Source organism: Meleagris gallopavo, chromosome 6 (genome assembly GCF_905368555.1).
Source record: "Meleagris gallopavo chromosome 6, MGAL_WU_HG_1.1, whole genome shotgun sequence".
In the NCBI taxonomy this organism is placed as follows: domain Eukaryota; kingdom Metazoa; phylum Chordata; class Aves; order Galliformes; family Phasianidae; genus Meleagris; species Meleagris gallopavo.
The window spans coordinates 38979540-38995877 of record NC_139409.1 but is presented as its reverse complement, the minus strand read 5'-3'; the positions used below and the strand labels follow the sequence as shown (position 1 = coordinate 38995877).

The 16338-nt window shown below is 38.4% G+C and overlaps 1 protein-coding gene across 14 annotated transcripts in view; it reads right to left on the bottom strand.

The window, feature by feature from the left end:
• Positions 1 to 16338, bottom strand: part of RBMS3 (RNA binding motif single stranded interacting protein 3) — a 700434-nt gene that overhangs the window by 47766 nt on the left and 636330 nt on the right. Inside the window, exon 15 of one of the 14 annotated variants that reach the window (XM_085226398.1) lies at positions 8433 to 9072. The exons of the other annotated variants lie outside the window; for them this stretch is intronic. Coding sequence (XP_085082524.1) covers positions 8932 to 9072 — 141 coding nt within the window. The 3' untranslated portion in view covers positions 8433 to 8931. Of the gene's footprint in view, positions 1 to 8432; positions 9073 to 16338 lie in introns of those variants that run through there. 14 annotated transcript variants of the gene reach the window in all.

Genomic DNA, 16338 nt, shown 5'->3' with positions numbered 1-16338 from the left:
TTGACATTCCTAAGTCTCCCTTCTACAAAAATAGAAGGGACCTCTAAGTGCTTTACAAACTACGTGATATATAGAGGCCTCGAGTGCTAGCTTGTTATTAAGGTCCTGGAATGGGTCTGGATCAACATCTGAACTTTCCCAGGTTCGTGAGTGTTCAGACTTGGGATGCAGGTTGGGTCATTACAGTTCCAGGCCCTAAAGGAACAGGTGGTTTTGATCACATACTCCAGTTCAAATTAATTATTAAGAGGAATCATTTAATTTCTCATTTCGTACTGTGCAGACAATTAATAGAAAATGGTTAGTTTAAATCTACCTTGCTCCAAACTTCATTTATTTTCTTTTCAAGGAAGAGGAAAATATTGATGAAAAGCACTTTAAACTGACCCTCATGAGTTAAAGCTTCATCAGGTAAAATGGTCCAGTCAGATGAAAAAAAAAATAAATAAAAAGGACATGAAAAGTTCAAGGAGGAAAAATTTTAGCCATTGCTATGCTAAAAAGAGGAAAAAGCAACTGATCCTACAAGGATCAGTTATTTTATTTTTAATACATCTGCACTGATTAAGAATGACTAAATTGAAATATTTCCTCTTTTTCTTTGTCCAGATAAAGTCACTCTTGGGCCAAGACCTTCCTTATAAAGTTTCAGCCTGAAGCACATTTTTACAGCTGAATTATTATCCTTAAAATATGAGTTCATACTGGAAATGCTGGCAGCCCTCTTAACTATTGTATAGCATTGAGCACAGCTGTAACGTGTTAAATATGTTGAAAGTACAAGGAGGGAACAGAGTGGCTCAGAGGACCAGTAATAGAATAGGGAGTCCCAATGCTGGGTCACCGGGTTGGGTTGTTGCTGAAGGATGCTGGGACTGAAAGTCATTATCAAACTACAGCTGTTCAGTTTTGTCCACGCATCAGCTACCCACAGAGAGACACTCTCCATCACAAAAGGACTGCAACTTGCGATGCCCAAAAGCATTCCCAAAGCCCGTGAAAGGTAGGGGATAGAATTTTGCAGGTTAGCTCCATGTAGAAGAACACTGACAGACAGAAGGGACAGGCTTGCATGGTTGCTGCCTTGCACACTGACTGATCTATGGAGTATGTCACTGCTGTGTCACGTCAGGATGTTCTGCTTTATCAAAAACTTGTTACTTTGTGATGACTGATCCCCAAACAACCCACTTTCTACATTACTGAATAGATCACATCCATCCCATCCCGTTGCCAGTTTCAGAGAAATTCCAGTAATATTAGTTAAATGAAAGGCAGAAAGCAGAGAACAAAGTACATTTTCAGCCACAAACATATTGCAATGCCTAGAGTTACCGAATACTTTATTACTACCTCTCTCTAGACTGTGATAATATCTTGCTCGTTATTTGCCTCTCATTACAATTCATTTCAATCCACTTCAAAATAGTCATCAATTTTGGCAGACGAATGCCAAGACTTCTGCATATTCTGGGTTCGGGCTACTTGCTTAAAAGCAATTTTCTGCTCATCAACAGAAGAGAACATCAAAGCAACATGGACAAATTAAGACTGGGTTTCCTGCTTTAGGTTTCTTATGTGAGTGGGTTCATTGGAGTAAATTAGCCAAATGTCTTTGGCATACATTTATTTACACTTTCAACTTATTATAGCTTTTAGGTGAACCACCATTTTCTAGGAGTCACTATGTAAAGCATTTAACAGAATGCCACAATGACAAAAAAATCACAGATCTTAAGGATTATCAAAGAAAGAACAAGTCAAGAACTGTCAAGGTCTTTTTCTAAACCCTTCTTTCATCCAACATAAGTCAATTCTTCAGGCTAAGCAGGTAGCTGACTGGAAACAGTCTACTACCAAACACTGTTTTCTCAGACAACGCTGAGCAACTTGCTCCACTGCCAGACAAAAATAAGATCGTTGCCCACTACTGTGGTGAATGTACCAGAGCAAGTCTTTGACCCAAACTGAATGATCAGCCTTTTGTAACACAGACTGGGCAGCCGGGAGCTCAGGAAGGCATCTTTTACACAAAGGTAAAAGTGCTTCAGAGTTAAAAGATATACTATAGGCTGAAGGAAAAAAAAAAGGCCAGCTGGACAGTACACAACCACTGCCGAGATGAACAGTAAATTATTCTGAAAGAGCACTTTGAGGGAGTATAAAATATCCTGTGAATTCAGGTCACACTTGGCACATAATTGTGACCAAAGGAATGAAAAAAATTGGAGCTGTCAAAATGCAGTGTTTCTACCATATTTCAAAATGACATGTCATTTCAGAATTTATCTAAATTCGAAGGAAAAAAAATCTAAAATTAGTTCAATAGACCAGAAATGAAAACAAAGATTATAGACATTTTGTCTTCGTTCTTCTCTCCCTTTTCCCACTCCCAAGCTGTCTCCTGGAGTTGAGTCAAAACAACATTTTCACAACTTTTTCCATGTCACTACCCTCTCCTTTTGCAGATTTTCACTTCTGGACAAGTTTCAGCATTATTATTTGATTCAACCCACAAAGACAAATTTTATTATTCACAAAGTACGATATATGTAATAGCCTTGTCAGTCCTAGCCAGAGGCAAAGGGTAGCCTCAGAGGAAAAGGAAACAAGAAACATCTAAAGGAAGATAAATAGGAGCAAGATGATAGGCAAGTGGGTAATACACCCATCTTCTCTTGAGAGCTATGTGGATAGAAAAAAGAGGGCTGTAATTAATTCCAGAGTGATGGAGACTCGAGGGCTGGACTCTTTGCACTGCATGGTTGTGAATCTTCGTTCCGTTTGAACCCCCTTCTACCGAAAACCAAACAAGCCCTTGTTTTTTCTTTGACATCAAAAGGCACAACATAACTAACAGCAGATGTTCCGATAAACTCCAATAGAGACCAACATCTTGGCAGCCATATTTCTGTTCTGCAGAGGCTTTTCCAAGCACACAGAAAATCCGTTAGTGGGACTAAAGAGTACATAAATGGTTTGTTTGTAGTATTTTCTTTGTGGTATCTTCTTGTACTATTTCTACTATCTAGGAACTGCAGTATCATGAAAGATTCTGTTTTGTGGTGTTTCAGCCTTGTGTGACTGTGAGTGAATAGAAATCCAAAAAAGAAATGAATAAATGCAATGCTTGAAACTAGATGAAGACAAATTTTTAGCCATTTACAATTTCAGTGGTTAAAACTTCCATAATCCAACAACAGCAAAGTACAGATTTTAGCTTAGTGAATTTGAAAATTTTGGCCTGAAATCCTGGCCCCATTGAAATCAATTAGTTTTGTCACTGACTTGAATGCTACCAGAGTTTCACACTGTTTTAATCCTCAGAGACGGAAGCCAAACTCTGCATTACTATGCAGGTATCTAATAGATTTTTATACCACTTACAGATTGTCATTAATTAATTATACCAGGCAAGAATGATTCTGCTTTTGTCTTCAGATTTAGATTGTGATTCAGTAAATTATTACTATTATATATTATTATTATTTTTTTTTTACAACAGTCCAATTCTAAATTTTCTGTTATTTTTATTTTCAGCAGTGACTACTATATAGGCAACTGACGGCTGCCTACAGACTTGTTTAATCAAGAAATAAAATCTTATTCTGTGGCAAGACAGTCATCTTGTCTAGAAGCTGAAGTAATTAATAAAGATAAGGACAACCAACCTGGGAACAGGAAGGCAGCGAGTCTAATAACAACTTCCAGTATGAAACCATCTAATAAATACTTGTTATGCACACTGAGAACAATCCTTAGGCTGAAATGTTGCCATAAATTATTCATACAAAAGTTTTGGACAGTAAACAAATTTATGAAGATAATGATCTCTTTGCAATTCATGAACAAAAAAAAAAGGGGGGATCAATCCTCAGAATAAATCTCAATGTATAAATCCACCAGCTGTAGGCATAGAGTACTGATGGAGAGATTCACTGCAGAAATTTTAAAATAATCCCTGTATGTTTTCTCCTTCCAGAAAGAGAACTTTAAAGAGCAACTGTGATCGAAATGATTTAGCATATAGCCATTTGCTCTTCTTGACCAGAGCACTAATCACAAGTTAGGAATCAAAGTCTCTGGATTATAATGGTTGAATTAAACCATAACCGTGCACAGCATCAGCCTCGGTCTGCACAAAACTAACAGCAAGCAAGCGTGAAACCTTAGTCAATACAGACTGCAAGGGGTTGTTGCAAATTTGGGAAACACTGATGTACGTTTTTGTTTCATCTACCAAACTGCTTTAATTGAGGATCCATACTGAGTGACTAGGTGGTTTAAAAAGCTGAATGAATTACACAATGGCAAAGTTTACTTCCAGTACATTTATTTAATGGTTGAGGCAACTGATGAAAGAGAAATAAAAATCTGATGACGAGAAAAAAAAATTAAACTAGAGCCTAGACTCCCCCAGGACAGTTTCTTGTATCCTCTGTACTGACAGACAACATATTTGCTTTCTAGCTAATTACCAACAAGACTAAAATTTTATATCTTTGATGTGCATGAGATCAAAGAATATTAGGAAATAAAAGTAAAATTAACATAATGGTCTTGTACAGCTATAATAAACTATGACGACGTCTACAATGACACTGCTCATCAAGAAAGCATAAACTAGAATCAATTGGACTGAACAAAAAATCTTAACTTCGCTTCCTCAGCAGCTTCCATCCTCTCCAGACACCTACCACTTGATCACAGATGCACATCCAGAGAAAGACGCATTCTCTCAACAGGCTCATTTGACACCCCAGGACAGTGGAGCACCTGTTCATCCATTGAGCCTTCACAAAAATGTCTGCCTTCTGCAGACACAGCAGGCCAGCAGCTGGGGGAGAAGTAAAGTACTTCCAGGTCCAAAAATCACATATCTCTACTACTTGAACTAAAAAATTAATTCCTATTTATTTATTTTACTACTACAGTCCACTTCATGTGCACACAGATGGGGCAAAAACCCTCTTTGGAAGCATACTTCAGTAATGCTCCTATTATACATATAGTATTTGTTCTTCTTCTATCAATACTGCGTCGTAGTTAGTATGTTCACTTCAGGAAAAAAAAAAAAAATGGAGGAAGTGGTATTTAAGTATACATTTGCCTCCAATTCGTGGCTAAAATACCACATTAGCAGCATTGCATTTTCTTTAAACTGTCTACAAGAGCAATACTGATCTGTGAAAACCAACAAACACCTTGCCTTATTGATCTGTCTGACATTCATGCATACATCATGCATGTTTAGTCCAAAAATATCTAGAATTTCTACTCTTTTATCAGATCAGACATGAGAAAAAACAAAAGGCAGCCAAAAGTAACTGCCTCATAAGGGTAAAATGGAGTGGGAATGTTTGGATCAGTTCTGCTCATTAAGGTGACATGAAAGGTTCACTTCTGTTTAGGAGCTGTGAGCTACTTCTCTGAGCAAAAACATTTTGAAGGTTTTATTTGTCATCAGGTGGCAGTGACAATGAAAAATGTCTATTGCACTTCAAGACAGCTGGTAATAAAGCAGTGTGGGGAACGACTGACAGAATAACAGTTATTGTACCAATGCAGCTTCTAAGTTTTTATAGCCACTCAGCTGGAATGGTACCATTGTATTAAAAGTGGTTTAGGGTATAAAAGACATTTGGTACAGGACTCTCTCTCTCCTCACTGCTGTATCAGGAATCAGTCTAGCAGCATTTGGGAAAAGCAGATCTTTTGCTTGATTGAATGTAGGTATTTTTACTGTGTAGTTTTGCTTTAGTTCATGCAAGGGCAAGCCTGAAAATGTTTCCTTGCTGACAACTGCTTCATTCAGCACCCTTGCAAGAAGCTCCCAACAAATTGCTGTCTTCAAAGGCACACTGTTTTTGTTTGTTCTCATTGTAACAGATGTTTTGTATCATGTACTTCAACGAACTAATTCATCTGCAGAAGACCGCCTACTCTGGCTGGTGTGCATCCAGCTGTGGAAATAGCTCAAGTGTCATCTGTGGCCACTTTCATTCCATACTTCTGATCTCACAGGATCTCAGTGACCGCATCCAAGCCCATAAAAAATAAACAGACCTGAGAACATCCTTTTAAAAATTTTCCAGCAGAGGAGTAATGCTACTCCAGGCAGGAAGCCTTTCTGGAAAGAATGTAACTGATGCTCAAGGAAGATTCACTCAGCTCTGGAAGTCTCCTTCACAACACGCTGTTTTTATTGTATGAACTACCCAGTCAATATTAAGAAGCGCTGGAGCACTATCATGTGTGATTTTGATGGAGCTGAGAGCTTCTGACTAACTCAGTGCCATATCAATTAGCCCAAGCACCAGGCAATCAATTACCACTTCCCTAAATGTACTGAACTCCCATTAGGAGCTGCATATACCACAAGGCCAGTTCATCTCAACACACTGAGCACTTTTATATACTGTGGGTCTTCTATAATATATTTCTGAAGTAGAAAAAAAATCAATCTGAATTGCTCTGGAGAGGAAGCATATCCCATTTATAGCTGTGCCCCAAGATTAAAATGTATTAGTGGATTAAAAAAAGTCTGTGTCTGTAAGAAGTCAATTACTATTTCCTTTAAAGTGACCAAATAAAACATCCAGTACTAATAAAGAATAGACTTTCTGAAAATGCCCCTAGAGCCAGCTGGGATCACTTTATCACAAGTCAAAACATGTCTGGGATGGTGCAACCATTCCTTGATTAGCTTCCTTAGAAGAAGGAACAAGTTGTGCTCTGAATTTGTTGAGAAGTTGACCACAGCTTCCCATAGGAAATGAACAGTTCCTGATAAGATGCTGATCGTACACTTCAAGATCAGATCCACTGGGTTTGCTAATTACTTTCAAACCACTTAGTCAAGTCACCCATTAAGAGGAAATGATTCAATTGCAGACCTACTGAACTGAGAAACTAGGTGACCAAAACTCATTGTGGAGCTTGAATTATCCACCTATATAAGAGGCTCACAATACGTCAAACCAAGGAGTAAATTTCAGTTTGGAGAAGCAACTATGGCTGCACTTAATTAGGTACCTTGGCAGGATTTTTAATATTGTACAACACCAATTATTGAAATATTTCAGAATCATTTCAAAAGCCTTTGAAAACCTTCAGGAAAATTAGAGCCTAGTAGCAATCCTCAGAACTGATTCATCAGTTTTAGGAAGTTGCATTCCAACTCTATAGAGAAGATTTTAAAACTTGCTGGCAACTGTCCTACATTTTAAAGATGACGATTCATCTTTTCACTTCTGATCAAGCATATGAGCTTCAGACTTGCCATGCAGACATAAGCACGGGTCAGCTGCTTGAAGGTCTAACCAGATCACAGCAAAAGCTCATTGCCTGAAGAGCTCACTGACACACATGGAATTTGCTATAGTTACTAAGTCAGAGGTTGGCAAAATGGATTGCCTCACAGGGAAGCCAAACAATTCCACATTGAAGTGCACTGACTTATCAGTACTAAACAACCAACGATATGTAGAGTAAAAATGGGTGCCAGTCTGAAGACTCTTTTGGGATTTCTTGTTTTTTCTCTGTCATTCTAACCTTCTGATTGTTCTGCTCTTGCTTGGCTTGGGTCCTCATTTTGGAGCATGTCATAATGACAGATAGCATCCTTTGAAATAGAGAAGACACTTCTAAGAGGAAACCGCCACATTTGAGCAAAACTATTGTCCTTTAGAACATAAAACATGTAAAAGCAATGCTTATGATGTGCCTAGGACATATACTGAATATTGGAATTGTTAACTTCAAAGAGTTTAATCACTCTCTACCCACAAGAATTTCAACAACACAAAAGAGTTAACATAGCCTTTTCTTCTGTGAGAAAAAGAATGAATTAATGTGGGATAATAACGGCTTACAAATTGCCGTTGCTGGGCCAAAAAGGTAAAATGAAAGAGCAAGGCACTGTCACACACCACTTGACACAACTGCACTCACAGCACAGTCTTACTTACTCCTCTATATGTCTGTTGAGCAAAATGATGAAAGTAGGTTCAAAGATGATTTGAGTGCACTGGTGTATTGGGTAGACAAGCACACAAAATCATTAAAGAGATAAGAGCTACAGAGGTGCGTTTTCTCTTTTGTTTCTCTCAGTCTGGAGACAGTTTGGATGATCTTAACTGTGGATCATGGCTAAGCATCGGAGCTCATACTCTCAAAGCCATGACTTATATTACTGGTAACTAACTAGAGGAGAGATTTGAACGGCATGTCAAATGCTGGGAAGATTGACAAATGATGACATCCTGGTTCCTGTAATACTAAGTTCTCTTTGGTTAAATTATGCCCAAATTCTCCAAGATCTCATTTTAAATCTTCACAATAAGTTCATTTGGTTTACAGCAAAATAATCACCAGTATTCTGAATGGGTGACAGTTGTATACAATATTTTATTTATATTACCCTAGGGGAAACATCTCTGCTTACTATTCACTGAAGTACAAAGCCCAGAAGCTCAAAGCTGTGCACAACACCTACACAGATCCTGCAAAAGGCTCCTCAGTGTTAGAGTCAAGCTGAATTCTCACCAGTGGATAAATAGGTCTTGATTTACGACCTTGGAAAGTGGAGACAAAAGGGTAAAAATAGTATATAGGGACTGGAAGCTACTCTAGGAGAGTTGTACCTGACTCTACCACAAACATTAGTATAGATTAGAAGTAAGCTTGCTGTTTTAAAACAAATCTGGGCACTAAGCCCAGAATCATTCTTGGTAGCAGCAACAGTGCCAGACCACCTTTTCAGGACCATTTTTGCCCCCGCCACCATATCCAAAGCACTGACTGAAATCGGCCCCATAGTCAACTCAGATTAAAATCAATATAATCAAGGTGTTGAGCAGCTGTGAAGATCTAGGCTGAAAAGTTATAAAATTGATTATCAAAAGAATGGTAAGACATGTGAACTGGGTACTATGCTCTGCAGAAGGCAGCATGAGAGCAGGCGTAATTGCACAACTCTTTCCTCTTCAAATTCTTGTCAGTTCTCTGCTGTTTCTGGGGGAAGATATGGCCTGTTGCAACTTCAGCTATTGTGATGGGTGGTTTCCATTGCTGAATCACATGCAAAAAAAAAAAAAAAAATCACAGAATCATATGGGTTGGAAGGGACCTTTAGAGATCTTCTAGTCTAACCCCTCTGCTATAAAAGTTTCCCTAGGGCAGATTTCACAGGAAAGCATCCAGGTGTGCTTTGAATATCACCAGAGAAAGAGACTCCACAATCTCTCTAGGCTGCCTATACCAGTGCTCTATAAACCTCAAAAAAAGGAAGTATTTCCTCATGATCATATGGAACATCATATGTTCTGGTCTGTGTCTGTTGCCCATTGTCCTGTTGCTGGGCACTACTGAAAAGGGCCTGGCCTTATCCTCTTGATTCCTGCCCTTTAGATATTTATAAGCATTGATAATATGATAACACACTCTCTCAGTCTTTTTTAGACTAAACAGTCCTCTCAGTCCTTCCTCATGACAGAGATGCTGCAGGACTCAAATCATCCTTGTGGCCCCCTCCAGATGTTCTCTGTCTTTTTTAAACTGAGAAGTCCATAAATGTACACAGTAGTCCAGATGCGGCCTCACCAGAGCAGAGTAGAGCGGGACAACCACCTCCCTTGACCTGCTGGCCATGCTCTTTTTAATTCACCCCAGAATACTATTGGCCTTCCTGGCCTTAAGGACACACTGCTTGCTCATGGCCAACCTGTGGGCCACCAGGACATCCACATGTTTGTTTGAAAAGCTCCTTTCCAACAGGTCAGCATCTAACCTGCTTTATAATCAATGAATGTACGATGTTATAATTATGAAATGTACCAGCGTTAGGCTAAGCAGTTATTATACCCAAAGAGAATAGATAGAATACTTACCTGCATCCTGGGCTCACTACAAAACTCTAGAGAAGAGGATCTCCAGAAGAGATCCTTCCCCACTGGCAGTCAGCTCTTAAATGGGTCTAGAAGAGGTGCAGCCAGGCTCCACCCCTTCCAGCAGCACAGGTGAATGTAATTCACCTGTGCTCCTGTGGCTGACTCATTGCTCGCCTCAAGTGATCAATCAGAGGTTCAGACCGTGATTCAGCAGTTCCCATACACTTGTACTGATGTCTGTGGTGAACTTAGAGCGAGAGTTAATGAGGGAACTACAGCTTTGCTACTTCTGCAGACATAAATCAGAGAGAAAGACTGCTGCATCAATAGGATGAGAGGGAATGGCTTCAAGTGGCACAAGGGGAGGTTTGGGTTGGATAGTAAGAAAAAATTATTCTCTGAAAGAGTGGTTAGGCACTGGAATGGACTGCCCTGGAGGTGTTTAAGAAACATGTACATGTGGAACTAACATGGGTTAGTGGGCAAACACTATCAGCCCACTGAGAAAGCCAGGCAAGCCAGGAGCAATGGCAGCAATATAGATGGAGCAGCTTTACCACAGCATGTCTCTCCTACTACCTGCTACCAGGAAAAACAAGACTGACTCTAGTCTCAGCCCCATCAGATGCAGGACATCTGTGAAAGTGACGCCCACGCTCTTGGCGAGTAGCAGGCCATAGACCAGTAATTTCCAAAGCTGCAAGCAGGAGCTTTTATTGATCGCACTAAAGAGGAAGGCTATCAAGCTGGGAGCTGACACAGCCTCACATCCTGTGTGGATTGGGCAAAGAGGGGTGCATAATGATTTACAGATTGTCATACTGGAAAAGTACAAAGGCTGTTTGAAAGCAAGCCGTTCTCTGTGTGAATCATATGCAATCCTCTTGTCCCACCACAGAGATAAGTAGCGGGGTGTCAATGCTGTGATCCTCAGCTTTGAGCTGAAGAAATGTTCCAAGTTATTCTGGACCAAGGCCTGGGTGAAGACTCTGCACATGTTTTTTTCTGAGTGTTACAGTTTTTCAAGAGGCAAAAGTAGACATCTGATAATGAAGAAATCAATTTTTTTTTCCTGCTTTGGGATGTGTGTGCTATGTGTAGAAGAAAGGGATATCTTCCACTCAGTTGCTTCCTATAAATGTGCTACAGCTGGGATTTAGGATGTGAGAGATGAGGCTTCTTCTGGGCAACGAGGCCTGCGGTGATTTAACAAAAGCTCCCAGGTAACTTATTCAAAAGGCAGGGACTGGGAAAACTGCAGACATCCTTTAACTAGGTACATTCAAGGCTGTTGTCAGTAATAAAAAGTAACAAATTGCATTTAAACCACAGTTAGAAGAAGTGAAATTTCAACTTCTGATTTCCCCTTTCCTTTTAACAATAGACCTTTTGATAAGAAAGCCTACTCTGCTGGAACTGCATCTCTCTTTGGCAGGTAGTCCAAAAAATAATCCTTCAGCGGTTTAACTAAATAACAACTCAGCACTCTTTCAAAATTCTTCTGACTTTGTTGATATATCACTGTTTTACACAACTCGTTTTCATCAGTCTACTATGAAACAGTCAAGGAATGTTCAGTGTTTATACTATTATATTTCTCTATTTGTTTTTGCAATCATGTAAGAAAAAGAAGTTGAAACCATACTCTCAGCAATGTTGCAGATACCACTGATTCTTAACAAGAAGCTTTTTGACACATACATTTGAATGCATGGACTTAGAACAGACTTATTCTTAATTTACACCAATTTGAGAAGAAAACATGGTCATTCCTAATTTGCAACAGTTTGAGAAGAAAACAAGGGCATGAGGTTGCAACCTAAAAAGTGTAATTAAATGATCAGTCTGCTTAACTTCAGTAGGACTGAAATCAGTTTAGCAAAGATACATGATTTTATCTAAAGCTGTCTCTGTACTGCAAAGCTTAGGTCAATATTACATTCTTTATAAAGACATTTGATCTGAAAAGAAAGCATTTCATTTAATAGAATAAAAAATGAATGGCAAATATAGTTAGACTATATTCAATAATGAGCTATTACTTATGATATCTTGGGAGTTTCTAACTTCCAGGAGGTCAAATCAAACTGTACATTTATACGTTTGATATTAAAAAAAGTCAGTACTTCATCTGCAAAAATAATTATAAAATAATTATGCTATTAAGATGCTTCACCAGCCACAGTGGAGGAGGCATTAATTAGTCAACCACTTATTCAGACACCTAGGTAAGAATATCAGGAATGAACACAGAATGAAAAATAAAAAGATGAAAAAGCTGCATCTTACAGACCAGAAGTAACATTTGCTAAAAATCTATGTGAGAGCTTGCAACGACATTCAAACGCCAAACAAAAGACTTTTCAAACAGGTAAGTGAAAAACAAGGACAGAACCCAGAGACAGGCTCCCCATTTGCTGAGGATCAGGTGCAGATTAAAGGTAATTCAGAAGAAACCTGAACAGAATAAGGACATTGCCTTCATTTCCTGCGTGAGTTATCACACAGCAGAGGCAGAAAGCTTTTTGAGAATGAAAGTTTGGGCAGAGGGATGAATACAGTCAAAGCAGATGAAAAAACCAAAGAAGTGAGTGAGCTCAAGGTGTGGGTACAAGCGAAACAAGGAACCAGGTCTGGACTTTCTCTATATGGGAATAATGGAAGAACTAGCACACGTAATCACAGTTCCAGAGGCTAGATCTAGAGGATATTAGTTAATATAGAACACAGATAAACCAAAGATAGAGCTAGATAATCTACTTTTTTAAAATAACATGACCTATTTTCTAGACAAAGGACACAGCAGGTCTAAGCTCTCTGAAGGTCAATAAAATATTTCAGGTAGTGCTACACCACCAATTAATAAAGTCTAGGGAAGATAAGGAATTAAGTGAAGAAGATATTACAGCAGGTTGTGCTGAATGTGAAACTATAGTGCTTTGGTGGAAGGGTCACTAAAATCTCCATAAAGACTGTTCTCAGCCAATATTTTTAATAATGTCCTTGAACAAAAAAAAAAAAAAAAGATTTGAGGAAATGATGAGGTTAGGAGGCACTGACAGTAAACCGGTAGATCAAAGTACTGTACAGGAAACACTGGATTAAGCAGATTCATGAAGATAATTACACTACTAAAGGTTTCCTCCATAACAGAGAAACAATTGATAGAAAGCAGAAAGAAAATCTAGGTATAACTTCAAATTGCTGGATGTCTGCATTAGCAGGGTCACATGCAATAAAGTACTCCCAGAAAAAGAGACACAAATATTAATGTTGTTCTAAAAAGGGTTAGAATACTGTGTGCATTGGCTGTCCTAGAAAAATGAATTCAAAGTGAAACAGATCCAAAGAACGGCCAGTGTAACAGCCAGAGGTACAAACCTGCTAAGGGACTGCAAATGCATTGTGATGACAGCATAATTAGCTCAGCAAACAAAGATGCAGGTAAAATTTTTGCCTATAAATTAATGTAGAAAACATCTAGAAGAGAGCTTTTCTGAAGAGAGATGGGAATGTTTGGCCAGGAGCAGACAGATGTAAAATAAGCAGGAGTACGTTTTGGTTGGAATTAAAAATGCAGTTTTAAGCTTCAGAGCAAAGGTGTTCTGAAATAAGTCTCCAGACAGAATTAGCAAGAGGCAAAAAAATCTAACTATTTAATCAGGTTTTGGAAGGGATTATATAGCATGGTTCTTGGATATAGCTGGAATCCTGAGTCTTATGAACTGGCCACTAGCTCCCTAAAGGACAATTTTTAAATTTTTTTACACAATTCCTCTGCTGGATAATCATGACATAATCAAAGTAATGTATACATTAGCTAATTTCTCCTACTTAGATAAATTGGTCCTTGAATGCACTTGCATAACCTAATGGTAATTTATGATAGTGCTTTTGTTCTAAGAATTATGTGTGTGCCAGAGTCTCCTTCATCAACTTTTTGCTGCAGGCGTGATTCTCTTCTCATTCTTACTACTTCACACCTTTGTAACTCAATTTTCTAAAGTCAGGTTAACTCCTGATTTATACCAGCAAAATTAGACCCAACATTTCCCCTTGTAGTCAAGACAGGTTTATTTTAATATTTAACAAGACAACTCTAAATGTTAATAATATAATTGTGAAGTTGTGCTTAAAGGCCCTTGTTCCACCAGACATTTCACAAGAGGCCAGTAAAAGCTATTTAGTGGTATGACAGTTCTGTAATCTAAATAGATGGTGGTAAGAAAACAAAAGACAAATGAGAAACTGAGGCTGAGAAGAATGATGTTTTCCCCAAGGTCATGCACAAGATCAGTGGCAGAAGAAAAATTATTTATCATTAAGTGCTCTAAGTGTGTGAGTCCTCTGAAACCGGTGTGAGGAAAAGCAGGCTTAGGTCAGAAAGGAGCTCCAGCAAAAATGAATATTGCCATACATTACACATGTACATGAAGAAATATTCATGATTTCCATTTGGAATTTGCTTTCACAGAATTCTCTATGTCAAAAACCTGCATGAATAGCATATTAAAAAAAAAAAAAAGTTACAGTAATTTGCAAATTACACCTTGATTCCTTCATAACTCATTCCTCTTCAGTTATGTATAAAACTATATTTTGTCAAAAGACTCCAACTCGACTTGTCCCTTCACTAGCAGGAACTCACATCTGTGACTTTGAGAGGTTGTGTCAGCCTTCATAACTGTTATGCTGGAATCATCACAGTTACAGTGATGCCCCAGCATTTCTCTAGAATCGTAGAATGGCCTGGGTTGAAAAGGATCACAATGATCATCGAGTTTCAACACCCCTGCTATGTGCAGGGTCGCCAAACACTAGAGCAGGCTAGCTATATAATAATACTGTTCCTTAATACTGCTCTTTTGGGTTCACAGGGCTGCCCCGTTCTCCAAAGCTGCTCAGTGCCTCACCTCTAATGGAAATGTCATTTTTCTGCAATGCACAGATGGGGGTTATGAAGCACAAAGGAAATACAGCTCCCTTTCTGCTGAAGAACTGTTCTGCAGCAACAACCTCTATCCTTATCTGCATTATGGAAATGAGAACCATGTCTTCATCATGGGAAAGAGACCCACCACCGTGTGCAGCAGGCAACAACAGTAGATAACTCCCAGCCTTGTCACTAATAGTGCGAATCTTCAGTGTTGCCAGAGCACAGAGCTTTTTCAAAGCTTTTCGCTGCTGGTGGCAGATGAAAATTGCTGCCTTTCCTTTCCACCCTCACAGAATTTGCACATTTGGCAATTACAGTATACAACCATCTGTGTTTCAAGGGGGACTGTGTCCTGCTTACTACAAGAATATCAGACAGAAATCAACATTCACTTAAACCAGTGTAGCAAAGCACTCACTGCAGAGGTTGAAGTATTAGCATCCTCTGCAAAACAATGGACGTTACTGCAAATAAATAAGAGATGGTCCATGATAGAGGATAATTCTGACAAGACTGTTATACACCTGTACCACAAGCCTTGCTTGCTTACAGCACGCAGCATGCAAAACCACAGCGCAATACAGATGGAAAAATATTTGATGGTGAACTAAACTGAAAAATCATCTGTCAAAATTATATCATAAGCTTACATAATTCACCCTTCTGCTGAGCCTGTTACTTTTTGCACACTCATCATTCTAACTCTTGGACTATAATTAATACCATGTGCTTATGTAGTCCATCACTCCTTACTGATCCTATCACATTCTTTCTACTTATTTGTCTACAACCTGGACAATAACTAAAATGATGAATGCTGATCAAATGAGAAATTTTTTGCTCAAAATGGCAAACACTATATATGAACGTTACAGGCTATGCTTAAGCTTTTGACTCCATAAATTTAAAACTTTGTGTAAATACAAATCTACATGTAACCCACGACACACATGGTACACACATTATACGAAGTAAAGAATTAGTGATTTTCAGTCTTAGTAAATGTACATGAAACTGGAAAACTTAAAACAGACTGCAGGCTTTGTACAAAATTAGACATTGATTTTTTTTTTAAACGCACTACATTCTTCCACAGAAGGTACTCTAATGTCTATTGATTAATAACTATATTTTAAAAAATAGCCTCCTTTGATGAACCTTACTGCTTTTAAACAGTTGTCATGTCAAGATTTTTCTTGACAATGAAAGTTGACAGTTAAAGTTACATCTTTTCTGTTAAAGAGAAATCAATATTCCATAACCATGTATCTCTCAACCAGAAATTCCTGGCTTCAGAGTCTCTGGAGTATCTCTAAGATTTACTGTCAGTCTTTTTTTCCAAATATCTTCTCCTTTTCCATTTATAGATTTGTATTATATATATATAAATATTTTTTCCAGTAATATGAATGCCCTTTAAAATTTTTAGACTGTTGGTTTATCCATTTAGTATTCATTTGTATTATCTGTAGCATACATGAAAATAAAATTTACTAGAACTCTTATGTCTTT